The sequence below is a fragment of the Xiphophorus couchianus genome, chromosome 4 (assembly GCF_001444195.1).
Source record: "Xiphophorus couchianus chromosome 4, X_couchianus-1.0, whole genome shotgun sequence".
In the NCBI taxonomy this organism is placed as follows: domain Eukaryota; kingdom Metazoa; phylum Chordata; class Actinopteri; order Cyprinodontiformes; family Poeciliidae; genus Xiphophorus; species Xiphophorus couchianus.
In genome coordinates, this window is record NC_040231.1 from 17,623,870 (window position 1) to 17,640,694 (window position 16,825).

The window sequence follows — 16,825 nt, forward strand, 5'->3', positions numbered from 1 at the left end:
AGAAATGTTACAGATTTGTCAGTTCCTGCATTACTGATCCTTTCGTTTTCAGGGGCAAAGGTTTAATCCTGGTTAAGACACACTCAGCAGAGTGTCTGAGACTGAGAGTAATTAGGTCAGAGCACAATGAAACTACTGACACCTTTGAACCAAAAGCCATTTAAGATGATTATATCTGAAAGGCCCAAACATGTTGGAGTTGAAGCTTGTCTATCCAATCTTTTCACTTGTAATTACCTTTAATCATTCAGAAAAACGACAGAACAAAAATAACTTTTCACCTGGTGGAACAGCTCCATGTCGATTTCTGCCTCTGACTTCCACGACTTCTCATCTGGAACAGAGAGAATTTGTTTTCACTGAGTGTTACATATCAAAACTGAATTAAACTTGACAAAAAAAGTCTATGAAGTTGTTTTTTTCTCACCTGAAACATTTTCTTGAAAGGTGACTTTAGTGTCTTTGAGAAAGTTTTTGCCAATGATAAAAACTTCCTCTCCACCCCTTACTGAACCAGTATGCAGTGACTTCTTCAGTATCTCTGGCAGCCCTGCAGGCTGGGCTGTAAACAGGGAAAATACAGACAACACTGATGAGATTCATTGATTTTTCGTTTTTCTAATAATGCCCTCTCACCTCTAACACAGCAAAAAGAAGACTGTGGGGGAGGGTTTGCCAAAGATTTCATTTATCTAAGCCGATTTTCGCCTCTTCAGAAGGGAGATTTGTGTCATTTCTGATTAATTATTGCCAGATTTTTATTTGGGAAAGAAGCAGAAATGTGTAACACCAGGTTTTATGCTAGTTAAAAACTATTAAGGAATGATTTCAACAACCAGGGGATTTGGACCTTAGACTCTTGGGGTCTCAGTCAAATGCTGTTGCTGTTTCTCATTGTCAAACTCACAGCTGAAGGGTTTCTGTATCTTATGTTTTCTCCTACATATAATGTTGTTTTTATGTTATTTAAGTGCCCAAAGGTCTGTATTATTATTATTATTATTATTATTATTGTTGTTTTCAAAGACAGTTTACGATTCAAAGACAGTTTACGATTCTTTTTTTATTATTTAGAGATAAATGTCTGAAAGTAGCAGTATATGAAATGTTTTTGTAAAATTGTAAAAAAAACTAATTGTAAAATTAGTCTGTCTCAGGTTTTTCTGGGTATAAAGAACAAATTAACAGTATGATTTTCAACAAGATTCTATCTATCTATCTATCCATCTATCCATCCATCCATCCATCCATACACTTGATACTATTTATCATCAAATTAATTCAACAAAGTGTGTTATGCAAGTTATGCTCCCCTGGAGCATAACTTTCATCCCCCCTCTACAAAGCTAATCTACAATGCAACCAGACCCACCAAACTATTTGATCTGAAATCACATTAAAAAGGAAAAAGAGAAACACAAACTTTTGAATAAGCTCAATATTCTAATAGATTTTATGCTTTTAATAATCTTCTGAATACTTAGATCTTATAACTTGCAAATATGTTCTTATTTACTCAGAAGAAAATACAAACCAGAAAAAAAAGGTATCCATAGTTAGGAACAAGTAAAGTTGCTTGTTTCCTTGTTTATTTTCTCTTTTTTGCTTCACGTGATTATTTATTGCTGGCAGAACCACCTTCCAACACATCTAACTCCTGTGAACCATGAACATGTGCACACACACATGTACATGAACATGCAATCATAAACCAGAGGAAATTACTTTTTTGTGTTTTGTGGAAAGACATTTCCCTAGTTTGCATGCAAGCTCTTCCATAAACAACAGACTTCCAGACTTCTATTGTTTAGTCCTGTACCTCTTTTTCTTCCCTGCTACCCTCAAAGCAGTTGTCTGAAATTCACACATGAGCTGATCCGTCTTTCCTGTTTGTGAAAACGGACCACACCCTCACTTTGCAGGCATCTATTAAACAACTCAATCTAATGGGATAGACATGCACTGTCTCTGAATGCTAACACCAAAAGAGAACCGTCTACTGACCTCTGGTTATATTAAAATTGACAAACAAGGCCTAAACAGGCTCAATGGTAATTATTAACCAAGTAGGTTTTAGGTCAACCTATCCTTTTTCTCCAATTCAACTAGTTTGATTCTTTCATGGCTCAATTGATTTGTTTGTAATGTACCCATCTGATAGTATGCCTGTAATTTACACATTTTTCTAATGATCTATTACCCCATTTTCAACTTGTAAATAAAAAGTATTTTAACAAAGGCAAACAGGAAGACCAACTTACTGCAGAGAATTGGAGATGAGGGTGTCTGCAGAGTGAGAACTGATCCGTCTGAGCGTGGGATGTTGACCCGAAACACCAAGCGAGCGCGTGTGCTCTTTTTCTTTGACCCCGCCACACCAATACGGGCCTCGACGTCAGCATTACGGAGCTTTAAAATCCCAACACAGTCGACCCTAAGCATAAACATTGTATAAATTTAGGTTTGGTTGGACTTGCTTCAACTTCCAATCTCAATAACAGCATTAAAGTATTTAATAAACTAACAGCTCTTTGAAAGAATGAATTCATCAGCATGTCGCTACAATGCATGGGAATGAATGAGGTATTCATGGACCTTATAGCTCACAAACCAGTTATAGAATAGATTTATTGACTCCCAAAGGTACAGCTGAACACATAAAAACAATTGCTTCAAATAGGAAACTTTCCGGTGTAATAAAATAGTGAAAAAAAAAAACAACCAGATTTTAGAACAATATTTGTCACAAAACAAATGCATTGCTAATTAATAGCTAATTTGCTACATACGCCAGTGTCATGTTGGTGCTTGGGTCAACGGTCACTTCAATCACAGTTGTGCCATCAATATCAACCTCTTTGCATGCAGTGGTGTTGCGACCAGTAACTCTGCAAGCTTGGTAAAATCCATGCGGCTTTACGCGTCCGGCATCATTCCCAACAAACACCTGAAGAACCACAGGCTCACTCACACCCTCCAGCTGTGAATGGCAAAAAAGGTATTTGATTAGATTGTGTATTCTGGGTAAAAAAAACAACAATAATAACACAGATATATTTTCTCCAGTCCTTCAGCAAGATTGGATGATAGGGCCACTTAACATCAGTTTTCAGGTGCTACTACAGACTGTTTTGCATTTAGGTCTTGATACTGATATTTAACACACAATCTCTATCCCTTATCAAATAGTTAGAGTTGTTGACGCCTTGGTTTTGTGTCTCATATAAAATCTTCATAAAATACAATAAACTTTACAGTTTTAACATAATAAAACAAAGAACAGATCAAAGGTGAATGGAGACTTTTGCAAGGCAAAGTAAGAGACCCTAAAGTTACCTACTCTTGTAAAGAAGCTTCATACAGTATATATGTCAGCCTATAAAAAGCCTATTTCTTTTGTATATCTTCTGCTTGTAATTGTCTATTTTTAAACTGGATTGACCTTTTACAGAACAATAAAGAACCAACCAGATTAATCCAGCTTTCACATCTATTGAGGAAATGGCGTGAATACTAAGGTGACAAATTAAAGTGATTAAGAGTAAGAACATTAATTAGTCCTACCTCTTTTCGGGCTTTCAGGATTTTAAACAGCTTTACTTTCCCTCCAACTTAAAAAAGGTTTTATTTCGATTGTCTTGGTAAGTACTTCACATAAAAGTGTGAAGTACTTACTTCACACCTAGTGAAGTAAGTACTTCACACATACTTCACTAGGTGTGAAGTATTATGTTAATGGGGCCTAATTCTGACCCAGCAGTTTTACTGTGACTTATTAATCGGAGAATGCTGAGAATATAAAGAAACACTGTCACGGTAATCTTAAATGCAAATGTGTGTAATGACGCCTATTTATGACACTGAACAAATCTAATGTAGCTGATACATGATCAAGCACAAACTACATTACAAATATTATTACAGACACACTGATATTATCGGTACAGGTACCTTTACAGTGGGAAAACCTTGCTGAGTGCGGTCCTTCACAGAACCTCTGCTTCCTTCGGTCAGGTAGCGGGCCCGATGCTGAGTCTCTGGCTGGACGAGGATTTTAAGCTCCTTTCCCTCACACTTCGATGGGAATTGCATTGTAAGGGTCCCTCCTTTCTGATTAGTCGTCTGAGAATGATCAGTGCTGCAACAGAATAACAGTTTGACAGGAACAGTTACTCTTTTGCTCTAAAATTTTATTTCTTCTCTACTGTTGTACATGTAACCTACCAGGCATCTCCAACACTGTTAAAAACATACAAAAGTCAAGATATGAAACGACTCATCTTAAAATCAAATATCTATGTACATATAAAGACATACAGATATCAGTCAGTGGTTGTAGTCTCCCTCCCACAACAGTGGAAATGCTCTGAAGTTGCCATGGTGCTCTGAGCAATGTAGATTTAAGAGGCCCTCCATCAGCCAAGCATATTCTAACCTCAGCTCTTGAAATGTTCAGAGTTATCTGTTTATTTAATCTGCTCTGCTTATCCTAGGTCTTTGAGAGAGGCTCTGTGATTCGCCATTGTTTGTACTTCAGTGTCCTGCCCCTCCCTTCTTTCTGATCTAACCGCTCTCCTTCAGTCAAACTGTTGTGGGAAATGAGGTGCCAGAGAAGTTTGTTACAGATTTCCATCTGTTGGTGAGTGTCAGTGTGTCATTTCCTGATTATACCTGTTGTCACAGTTCATTAGATTAAAAAAAACCCTCATAAAGTCAGTTAAATAAAAGAAACACTTGACTTTATTTGCAGAATAACATATGCTGAATGACATATGAGTCATGGACCTTACCAAGCTCCGCCCACAACCGACCTAGAAAATTCCACGTGACAGCAAGTCTCACAAACAAAGCCTTGCGGTGCCTTGTTTCTACGTAAACATGACTCGATTAGTGCATCATTTCTACCGGATTTTCAAAATATATCAGCTAATACAATGGACAAAGTAACTAACAAGTTCATGTCATCTTTTTTGGATGAGCCACGCGATGCCTCCAACATTGTGCACGTCACAGCAAAATGCTTTCGCTCGATGAGGAAAACGGCAGATCCACACACCCTCTACATCAGGGGTACCCAAACTTTTTGAGACCAAGATCTACTTTTTCTCTCACCAGCGGCTGAGATCTACCTCATGACACGAAGACATAAAAATTGTAAATTAAACTCTATTGACATATTTTATATGCGAATATACATCAGTTATAGCAGAAATATTAAAGTGATAGAAAACCTAATGCAGTTTCTTCCTCAGTGAGACTCTGTCTGGGAGGAGGTTACTGGTTTCTCAGTCACAAGCAGGTTGCAAACCTGAGGCCAGCAGGTGTCAGTCAGTTATTGTAGATCTGAAATTTGGTTTGATGACGTCAATATGAGAAGCTACAGACTGATAGGAGGAACCAAAGAGCTCTGTAAAGGTAAAAGCAAATCTTCTGAAGTTGGGATATAATTAATTTAATTTCACATAATTATCACGGTAGAAGCCATTTGTTTGTTAAAATTTTATTAAATATATTTGTTCTATTTGATGTTTGTTGTGAATGAAGTAAACTCACAAAGGAACGAGGTAATTAGTCCAACGTTTAGAAACTACAGCGGCTGTAATGCGCCACAGCAAAGGGAAACAAAGGTAAAATAATTAGAACAGGTGATCAACTCAACACCACTCCTACCTTTTTACTCTCTTTGTAGTTTAAGCACACCTGTTACCATGGCAACCGCCTGCGCCCCAAAAGACGAGCAAAGATTACATTAAAAACATAACATTCAGTCCGTTACAATATCAAGTTTCCAGGCTTGATATTTATTTCTCGATTATTAATCAGCGCTTCCCTGAACACAGTGATGGTTGATTGACTAGCTGTACTTGGTGCTAGCGTGGCTAACACGAGTAACAGTTTAGTCCAAAACCTTTTCTGCTAAAATAAAATCTTTAGTGTATGTCAGATAGAGTACACATTGCATATTGATCTGTTTAGCTACCGTACGACTGTGTAGCAGACAGGCTTCAAGGTGTAGAGGTTGTATCAGTTCTGCCATTATGCTGTACTTGGCTAACGGGAAGCTAAGTGTGTTTGTGAGACGGCCAAGAACGTTGTAGCCGCGCTCCTACGTAGAATGGGCATCAGCCAATGAAAAGCGGCCCCTGTGGTAAGGTCCATTATTTAAGCATGTACTGTGTCATGCAAAAGTAGTCATAATTTTTAACTTTTTCATATTTTGTCATGTTACAATAGTTCAATGCATTTTGCCAAGATCTTCAGTGACAGACCAATACACAATGAAGAACACCAAGGAAGTGGGGGAATTCATTTTTTATATAAAATGTAAATCTGAAGAATGTAATATGAACTTCTATCTAACCCCCTTGAGAACCACCTAATTTCACCATTTGTAGAGGCATGTAAAGAGTGAAACTATGACCCATTCTTCCAAATCACTTCGATTGAAAGGAGCATCTTTGACATAAATTTTTAAGTTGTGGCATGAATTGTAACTTGTTTATCTCTGGGTTTATTCTCACAGTTTAGGTCACCATGACCTAAACTGTGCCATTGTAGCTTCAACCCAAAACTGAGGTCTTCCTCAGCTTGTTTTCTGTAAGTATTGCACTGTATTGATCGCCATTAATCATCCCATCAACCAGAATCCTATTCAATGTCTGTGCTTCATTATGGGGGATGGTGTGTTCAGGGTGTAGTTTTTCGAAAAACCTTTAATTCTGCCTGTAGCAAAAAATTACCCTCATTTGACCAGAGCACCTTCTTTTACATGTATACTGTGTACTTGTAGTAGACTTTGTAGGGCTTTCTTTCAACTCTGTCATAAAAGATTTTTGGAGTTCACGAATAATAAATGGACTGCTCACAAAATCCCCAATTGAAAACATGGAAAGGCATATGATTATGCACCTAATTTTTAACTCATCTAGTCTCATGAAATCTAGAAGAGCAAGTGTGGATATTTTCATTACAACATAGGTTAAGTTGTGTGATTCCGAACTAACTACTAACCTTGCTTTAGTTGATGTCTTGCTCTCAGGGCCGAGCTGAGACAGAACAAAGTGTGGGGCTTTGGCGCTGTCTGCATCGAAGACATCCATGCTGGCATCCACTGCGCGCACCGCCTTAGGTCCTGGTTTCTGTCGAGGTGTACGCTTGCGGGCCTTTCGTGGCACCTCTGTGTTGTCGTTGTAAGAAGAAGTACTCATGATGCTGAAGTTGGATATGGAATCCTCCATCCATATGCTGTTACTCTGCTCCGAGTCCAAGGGTGCTGGTGCATCCTGGCAGGACATGTGGCTGTCGTCAAACAGGTCTTGCGGCGGCGGGGAGATGTTGAGGATGGTGCGGCGCTTGGACGGAGTCAGCTGATGGTGTGGCTGGCCATCCTGAGAGGCTGCACCACGTCCTCCGGCAGGGTCACCGTTGCTGCTTTTTCCACTACCACCCACGACTCCGACGATCTCCGGTACCACTCGGCTACTCCTGCTGTCCTCTGAGTCGACATTTTTGCTGTGAGCTGCGTTCTGGTCACTGGATGAAGTGCTGGAATGCATGGTGGTGCTGGAAGAAGTGGGAAAAGCACTGCGAGGCCCTTCCGTGGTCAGAGAAGAGGACAAGGCATCTATGGTGTAAATAATTAGACAGTAAATACAGGCTGAACTAATGTAGGGTACCAGTCCCATGTAAGAAGTAAAATTGATATTTTTTAACGCTTTTTTATGCCTTATTTCAATAAAACACTCCCCCTTCTCACTATGGTGCTGATTGTGCAGTATGTGTAAATTTTGTTGAGAGCGCTATGTGATGCTCAGAAGAAGCAAATGAAATAAGAGAAGTATGCACCTTAATTGTGTTTTCATCAAGCTTAACAAGCATGGCTCAAACAATATGTGGCATGTTACTTATTGGGACTTCTTTTTTGGCGACAAACATTTTTTTTTTCTCTCTTTTTTCTTTTCGTTTGGTGAAGCCACAGAGACAAAACAAAACAAGCTTCTGACCTATGAAGCAGAGAACTGCAGACCATTTTATATGCAGACACTCCCTGCTTCAGAGGGAACTTCCTGGAATATAAAAGTGAGACAGCAAATGAGAAATAAAAGCTAAACAGTAAAGATTGATTCAAATGAAAAGCAAAAAAAAAAAAATCACAGTATGATGCAACACCATTTCCCCCTCCCCACTGGGACCCAAAACAAAGTTGCTCCAACATGCTGACAAAGGCTGCAATTTTAGATAATGACTGGAGCACAGAGGGGTTAAGCTGCTGCCAAAAATCAGGATTTTCTGGTGTTTCACAAGTTTGCATAACACAAAATTGAAGAGGGGAAAAAGTCCAAACATAAGGAGGCAGTGTCAGTCTGAGCAAGTTTGAAAGCTATTAATAATGTACAAATGAGACCTTAAAATGTCTAACAAATACTAAGAGAGTCATTAAATAACTGCTGCACATAAAAATGGGAGCAAATAATATACTTAGCAAAAAATATGTTTGTTTCGTCTTCATGCACTGCCAGCAGAAAGAGGTAAAGGAAAGGTGGGATTTATAGCATGCCAGAAGTTTTAATGACAAAGACAAACATTTGATGACAAAAGGTCTTAAAATTCTGTGGTTGCAATTTATTGTTTACAATTTGTCTCAGAGTATTTACCCATGGCCCGACAAGTTCTAACTTTCCAGAGGATATCAAAACATCACAGCATAAGAAAAAAAAAATCTCAAACTCAAAATGTCCACAGATTGCATGATTTTCTGATTTTGGTCAATTTTGATTTATGCTTTGAAGTTGACTGTTCTCATTTCTGTTAATCTTCACATATCCATCAACCCGAGAACACACAGAAACAAGGTCTCTGTCCTTTCTCCACCCACCGAGACCACAAACATGATTATGATTATTTAATTAAATTGGAGCCTTTTGTTGTCGTGTTAGCCAGTGGAAAGGCTAATTAACCACAGAGTCTTGTTTCTGGACTTTTAAATTTACCAGCTAATAAGATTTACTTCTGTGAGACAACAGCTCCATTTCTGCCAAAGTCACTTTAACAAAACCTTGTAGGCAAAAGCATCTTTCCCAGCTTCTCTAACTTTATTATAGCATTCAGTCACGCCCTAATTTCATCTTTGACGCTTTAATAATAAAGATGATAATTATGGTCTATGTGCTGAACATACTGCAGATTAGATCTGTTGGTGCAGCGGGATACAGCAACAAAATGATATCCCAACAAGCAGGTACAGGGAAGCAAGCATGTTCAGCTAACCTAATTCCAGAAACATTAACTTTCTTCTCCAGCCTTGTTTTTTTTCTCACATGTGAAAATTCAAAGAGCAGCAGGCTGGCTGTTTGACAGGCTTTCCTCTTGCATGCAGGTGTTTGTGTTCGCCTACAGGTACAGACTGCTACATGAGTAGTGTTTTTTTTTTCTTTTCTTTTTTTTTGGGGAGGTGGGGCAAGATCAGTCCTGCTTGGAGAGGAGAAATAAGGAAGCGAGAAGCAGGATCCTACCTGATGCTAGAGGAGCTGAAGGGAGAGGGCCTGCCTCTCCGTCGCTCTTTTGACTCATGACTTCTGGACTCTGCTCAGTGGAGGGAGGCAACTTCAGCTCACTGGCAAGAAGGTCATACACTGACTCTGTTGTGAAAGTAGGGGGACCAATGAAAGGAATAAAAAGGTGACTTACTAACAGGACTTTTTTGTGTTGGTAAGTGAAGGATAGAGAACCCAGTGAGTCAGCCTGGAGGCTAACAGAAAACCAGGAAGACGACACGAGACATCAGGGTTGTAAATTTTTTTTTTTTAAGACGAGGTTATCAGAAATAATGATACAACAACAATGATGCAATTGTGCATCCGCACAAATATGCAATTGCAGGAGCATACACATGACCCGGTTGGCAATTCATCTGATAAAACAACAAGGAAATAGTGGCCATAATGGCTGTCATTCCGCTTCAGATGTCAAACAGGTTTCCACCTTTGCATCATTTTCAGACTCTGCAGAACTATGCATACATGCACAATAATACACAACAAGTCGATCATTTACAAAGCATTAAGTAGAATGCTATGTAGGTTGAAAGAAAATAGGTTTAAAATATAGCGAAATAAAAAACATTTAAAATCGCATTAATTCTTTTTTATATTATGCTTCTCTGTGACAAATACATTTCCTAAAAAAGGGCCTCAAAGCTAATAGAGAAGAACTAGAAATATTGCTTTGTCTTAAACCCTTCCTGTTGCATGTCAAAGCATGACATCTACATTACCAACACTACAGTCAGTCTTCATGCATGTCAAAGCCTGATATCTGCATTGCCTCCGCAGCAACAAACCACCAACAGTGAATGTTAAAGATGGGTGTGTCATAGATCTGCAGACTGACACTGCCTTAAGGTGCAAAGCCTCAGAGACGACAGGCTAAAAAGGGCTGGTTAACTCCTTTTTCTTCTAACTACACATACACACCCTGGGATTTTTCTTTTTTCTTTCAGTTTCAAACTTGTAGACTTTAAGTAACATCCATTTTAAGTCACTTAAGCAGAACACATATTGCCCCAGTGGCTGTGTACATTGTAATATTTATGCTAATTTCTTATGATTGCATTTAATATAAGGAACTGCTGTGTTTATGAATCTTGTTAATAATTATCAAAAATAATTATGTTCTCTACTATTTTGTTTCATGTTACTATAATTACAAGACAATCACATTATAACACTGTTGCAACTAGTGATGCTAACAGTGCTAAGCGTCAATTTAAACCTTTAAAATCATATTTTCTTAGTTTTGTTTAGCTAAAACAGGAAACTGATATTTGCTGCTAAATACAGATTTAACAGCAGTGTTTTATATTTTTAACATATGTCCAAAATAGATAATTCTGTTTTTTTTTAAATGTATCATTACCAATCTTGCCAATATTAATACAGCTGTGGCTTTTACATTCGGCTATACAACAGAAGGAGGGGGGGGGGGGACAACATTTAAGTAGAAACGTTTTCAAATGGAAAGTATCAGCACCTAAAAATCTTTAAATTAATTTTAGAATTGAAGCATCTCTAATTTAAATTTTTAAAAGTTGCAAGGTGCAAACTGTATGTACCTAGACCCTCATCCTACATATGTGAATGTCTTGTTACAACACTGGTAATTTCTTCTCTGAAATGATGTGGAATAAAACAAGTCATGAAGAGGTTGGATCGAAAGTTGTGACATAGCAAATAAAAAGAAGATCTCATTACAAAACCGACAACGAGGCCACACAAAACCATTTCTCTCCTTTCACTGTTTCTGCCTCGAGGTTATGAGGAAGAGGAGGGGGAGGCTTAGGTCAACAGCATGACAACATTTTTACTAGAAGACTGATTCATCATCGAAATATTATGGTATGAACTTAGAGCAGCCAATACAGTTGCCTGACTTTCTTCTTTGCCAACTGCCAGCTTTAATTACTTGCAGCTGAGTCCCAGGGTTCGGTGCGTATATCAGATACTTAACCCTCCTATTGTTACCGCTCGCTACGTACAATAGACAAACCTGGAACCTACTGAAACCTGCCCACGCCTCTGGTCGCTAAAACCTTGCTTTTACAGGAGCAGGGAGACCTCATTTCCATAAACGGAGATTAAACTGGACACATTCTGGACTACGCTTACACAGAGGATTTCAGTGTGCTGGTTGTTTGCAGTGTTCTCAAAACAAATATCTTGAATATGCATGGACAGCACACGCCCACACACACACAAAAACAAAAAAAAAAAACAAACAAGAAAACACCCCGTCACGCCCACAAAAGCTCTCTCAACCTCTGAATTCACAGTTTAAATTGTAGTCGTCTTGTGGCTCTCTGAGAGACTGCAAATGTAGCAACATGTGCTCAGAGTTGAAAAAGCCCTTCCAGTAAACAGATTGCCGACCGCACAGACAGAAAATATGCACTCTCTTCTCAGGAGCAGTGGTCTCGAATCACTGGCTGGACTGTTCAAAGTGTTTCCACAGCTCCTGTGACGCTTTTGGAGGCAGAAAAAAACAGAAACTCTCATTTTGCAGCATGTTTGTGTCCTCCTGAGCAGACAGAGCGCAGGTTTTTATTTACATGTGACAGACACAGTCCCTTTCACAGAGGAGCAAATAAAAAAAAATAAAGAAAACAACAGTCAGTAAGCTGGAAGTCAACGATATTAACTCAAACACACCACCCCTTGCTGTTTTGATTTTAGTCTAAAACTAGTTGCGTTTTGGAGTCTGACCACAGAAAAACAACTTTAAGTTTCCTTCCATCAGTGAAAATCATCACAACACATTACTAAACCAGATAGCATGTGGTTAGCTATGACCTGGCCTACTAATACCATTTAGATAACCTGACTTAAATAGCTTACCTGAACTAATTAAGTTTCCTCACAATCATACTTTAAAGACAAATCACTACTGGTTGCAACCCAGACTCCATGGTAGAAATTCTGCTTCATGGGATTTAGGTTTACTATTTATACCCTCACCATCTCCACAAATGTTTACATTGTCATAGAGGCTAAAGGTGAAAATAAGAAGGCACTCACCATGTGAATGGCAGGACTTAAACTTCCCATTCATTTCCCCCTCACATTCCAGCTGCTTGCTCTTACTAGCCCTGGCACCTGGGGCGTGGCACCCTTATTTTTTTGGCTGAGTGAGTGATTTAACTCTTTTCTGTGCACCCCTCTTCTACTCCACCCACCTCTCTCCTTGTCTTGTTTATTGTGCAGCAGACCCTTTTCTGCTCTGCATCTTGCTCAACAGGTTAGCGGCATTGTCATGTGGAATCCTGTCAGGCAGAAACAAAACAGTAGTATAACCTAGCCACAGAAAGTCTCCGTGGGCTGCACTGTTACACAAGGTGGACTGTCTGAACTTAGCAGAAACACCGCTTAAGAGGACGTGATTAGGAGGGCAAGCTTAAGCTCACCTAGTTGGTGCATTTGGAGATTATTCCAAGCTCTGAGGGGAAAAAGCAGCAGAGGGGGCTGGCACCTGCAGCAAACCATGTACAACAACCATGAAATGTTTACAGCCAAGCCTACACAAGGGCTGCCTGAGACTCCATAGTAACGCAGATCAGGCGACATGTCTTTTGAGCCTCTTTGTCTCTTGCGAGTTAACACAATGAAACGGAATAGAGATAAAACAGCACCATCCATGCTTGAATAATGATCTGGGCATTAAAAACGTGGCGTATTTCCACATTAGAGTTATGCAGTCTCAGTTATCTCTATAAAACTTTGCCAACAAATTTTAAAGTTAAAATTAGAACCTTACATGGAATTCTTGTTTAGTTAACACATGCATAAAGTAAAACCTTTTAGAAACTTTTTGATTTATGGCATCTCAGATCCAACATGAATAAATTATTAAGGCATAAAATTAGTTTTAATCCAATTATATTTGATGAACAGCTTAAAATAAGCCTGTTTGCAATGAGGCGATTCGTCAAAATAGCCTTCAACAAAAGGAAGTTGGGCTTGATTTTTCTGTGTCATTTTGTGATCTAATAAGTTTTATTTAAAGGGTATTTTTTAAACAGCATTTCAAATGTATTAATAGGTTAATAATAATCTGTAATAACCCACCTGTTTAGAGTTGCCTTTTATTAGTAGTTAGTGGAACATTGATCAACATAATGTACATTTGCTTGACGATTTTGATGACGGCATGCGACAAAATGTATGTTTATTGCTCGTTTCATCATTGGTTGCTTTATTATGTTTTTATGGTGTAAAGCACTTTGAGCTGCCTTTTTGCTGAACTGTCCTATACACATAAACTGGACATTTCAAGCCTTTCAATTTCAGATAGCGTGCTTATACATTTTAAGTTGCAGTAGATTTCATAGTTGACCCCTATAACTAAAGGTTCCATGGAACATGACAAATATGCACAGCAAAAGAATTGCACATCTCCTTCATCAGGTTTGCTTTCACAATTTCAAATCAAATGCTAGGGCCATAATATGAATGGAGACAACAGTTAGAACAACAACTGACAAATATGCCAAGACTGTGACTGTTGGCTAACAAAGATGCTGAGGTAGCATATTTTCACAAAAGCTGCAGTTGACAGTCTAACTGATCTGAGCACATTTATAACATCAGTGAAAGTAAGTGTTGTAACAAAATACAGTAATATAAAAAGTATGGGTAAAAAAAAAACAAAGTTAAGTAAACATACTGAATGTTGGGCTAAATTACCTTAACAAACTTGACAGCCCTTGCAAGTGATGTTTATGCAAAGATGGCTGCAGATGTTTGTGTGTGAAAGCCAAGACATGTAGTGGTTGAAGACTGAAAACAAACCAGGAGCATGCAAAACGAAATGTATACAGATAAAAGCCAGCAACATGAGTCTTTTGTCATAATAAGTGATGCATTTCTTGGCTCCAATGCTACTGATGCAACACCGATAATAACTGACCAAATCAGACAGATTGGCTCAAGAATGTTGAATGACTAGGCTTATGTTATCTACTTTATATCATCCTGCACAACAGTCACGAAAAAAGTCACATCATTGTTGCACTATAATCAGAGAGCCACAGCTGATTCAGAACGCTGCTGCTGGCGTTCTCACTAAAACTAGGAAGATGAGCACATCACCTCAGTTTTAAAGTCTCAGTTGTTGACTGAGAAACCAGGCAATATTTTTTTTAATGACTTTTTATTTTTGTATTTTTATGATGTAAAGCTCTTTGAACTGCCTTGTTGATGAAATATGCTATACAAATAAGTTTCATTAATTGATTGATTGATACAGAGGTCACAATATGTCTGCATTCATGTTGACGTAATTAGTAGTCGCAGAAGCACATGTACTTGATTGCATCTGGTTTAAAGTAAAATCAATGACCTTGAAAAAAATAATATTGAGGATAGTTTGTGATCAGTGTTTAAATGAGCATGGACATGACTGCCTTTAACTTATGGAAGAGCTTTGAACATTAGACACAACTCTTTTCAGCAATAAACATCTCTGCAAACTAAGAGACTTACAACAAACTTTACTATATGCAGAATAAATGTTTGACAGTTATTTTCAGGCGATAATGAACACACATACCATATGCATCACACTAAAGCCTCCTGGGCCAAATCTGGTCCATCATAGCAATTTTTGTGGCCCTCAAGAAGCTAGATGGCCACATTAAGAACTTTAAGATAACAGCTACATGCTTAAATACTATTTTAACACTAAAATCAAATGGGTTTTTGTTTATATAGGGCCAAATAACACCTCTGTGATAAAAAAAATGTAATATTTATTTTTTAGAAGTACACTTTAAATGCAGATGAAGCTATAATATTTTAACAGTTTGTTTATAGGTACCTTTGTGGGCATCCATGACCTTGATGTGACTCAAAATGAAAATGGGTTTCACACCTCTGACATAAGCATACACATTTTTTTAAAGACATGTTATTGATAACATCCAATGCATGCCTCCCGTGATACTTTACACTGAAGAAAACAGACCGCAGGATAATGTCCCAACCATCAAAATTTAGAGTATGCGGAGATAGGTCTGCACAACCATTTCTATAGTTACAAATACAGACAGTACTGCAAGAAGAGAGGAAGTTCAGGTATGAGTTTGCATGTGTAGCAGATACAAGCATGAAGCTGCAGCCTAATAGTCTATTACTTCTAACCTAACAGATGTGTTTAATTTTTATGTGTGACGGCTTTGTCATATTACATGCTTCAATCAGTTTAGGATTTTAATGTATTATTTTAAAGTAAGATTACTCTTTTACTCAAAATATTTGCTTAATATATTTTAATATTGTGATGTTTTCATTATGTAAAGCACTTTGAACTAACTGCCGTGTTGCTGAAATGTGCTACACAAATAAACTTGACTTAATTTTTTCTTTTGATGGCTAAAGTGGGAAATATGCGAAACAGAGCAGTTTTATGCAGAATTTGTACAAAGTACAGCTTATTTGACCCAACAGAACCAAAGCAAATGCCATCAGAACAACAACAACAACCATCTGAAACCATCCATTGCTCTTTTCCAGTTGTTTCAGTTAAGAAAAAAATAAGACTAGCTACCTGTTCAGGGCATTTTGTTGAACTTGTAAAAAAATAAATACTGAAAACATACCAAATATTTTATAAGTAAGTAAGTGTTAATCAAGAATTAAAGCATTATAAGGGCTTTAGTACAAAAAGAAAAGAGAACCCTATCATTCATCATAATTAATTGGAATGCAGTAAGTGACTGACAATTTCTAAAGAAATATTCTTAAAGCTGTAACTTCGACACTTTTACAGCCTAATAAAGTCTTCCAGCTGTCATTTGAAAAGGTTAAGGTCAGAGAGGCTTTAGAACGGGCAAAGTCGTTTGTGCTTGAAGTTTGGCATGTAGCTGTTTTAGGGCAGCTAATCCTGAGGCGACAATGAACAACCACCAGGCATTAGTTTACATGACTTGCTTTCAACAAACACCCAGCACTATCGCAGGTTTCACACCGAATTGAAACCGTAGCCCCATTCTGCACACAAATAAGGCTATTTGCTGAAACTATTCTCTATACAACTGTGTAGCTGGGTCAGTGGTATTCCAAACTGTTTGGTGGAGACTAATTTGAGGTAAAAGTTAAATTATAGAGGAGCACGACACTTTGTAACCAATCTCTTAGAAGTGGAATCAAAAGATAAACCAGTTGTGTCCAAGCTAGTAAAAAGAATTCAAAGTATTTACAGCACCCAAGCAGGCTCCCACACGTGGATTTACCAAAATTTGCCATGTTTACCCTCAAATTCTGGAGTGTATCATAGA

The 16,825-nt window shown here is 38.1% G+C and overlaps 1 protein-coding gene across 4 annotated transcripts in view; it reads right to left on the bottom strand.

Moving 5' to 3' along the window:
- Nucleotides 1-16,825, bottom strand: part of nfat5b (nuclear factor of activated T cells 5b) — a 37,190-nt gene that overhangs the window by 8,643 nt on the left and 11,722 nt on the right. Inside the window, exons 1-8 of one of the 4 annotated variants that reach the window (XM_028014097.1) lie at nt 12,570-13,546; nt 9,513-9,638; nt 7,012-7,624; nt 3,952-4,138; nt 2,790-2,980; nt 2,262-2,434; nt 428-562; nt 282-334 (exon numbers count right to left, since the gene is read on the bottom strand). In XM_028014097.1, coding sequence (XP_027869898.1) covers nt 282-334; nt 428-562; nt 2,262-2,434; nt 2,790-2,980; nt 3,952-4,138; nt 7,012-7,624; nt 9,513-9,638; nt 12,570-12,603 — 1,512 coding nt within the window. In that variant the 5' untranslated portion in view covers nt 12,604-13,546. Of the gene's footprint in view, nt 1-281; nt 335-427; nt 563-2,261; nt 2,435-2,789; nt 2,981-3,951; nt 4,139-7,011; nt 7,625-8,003; nt 8,067-9,512; nt 9,639-12,569; nt 13,547-16,825 lie in introns of those variants that run through there. The other 3 variants (XM_028014099.1, XM_028014096.1, XM_028014098.1) reach the window with 3 other exon arrangements.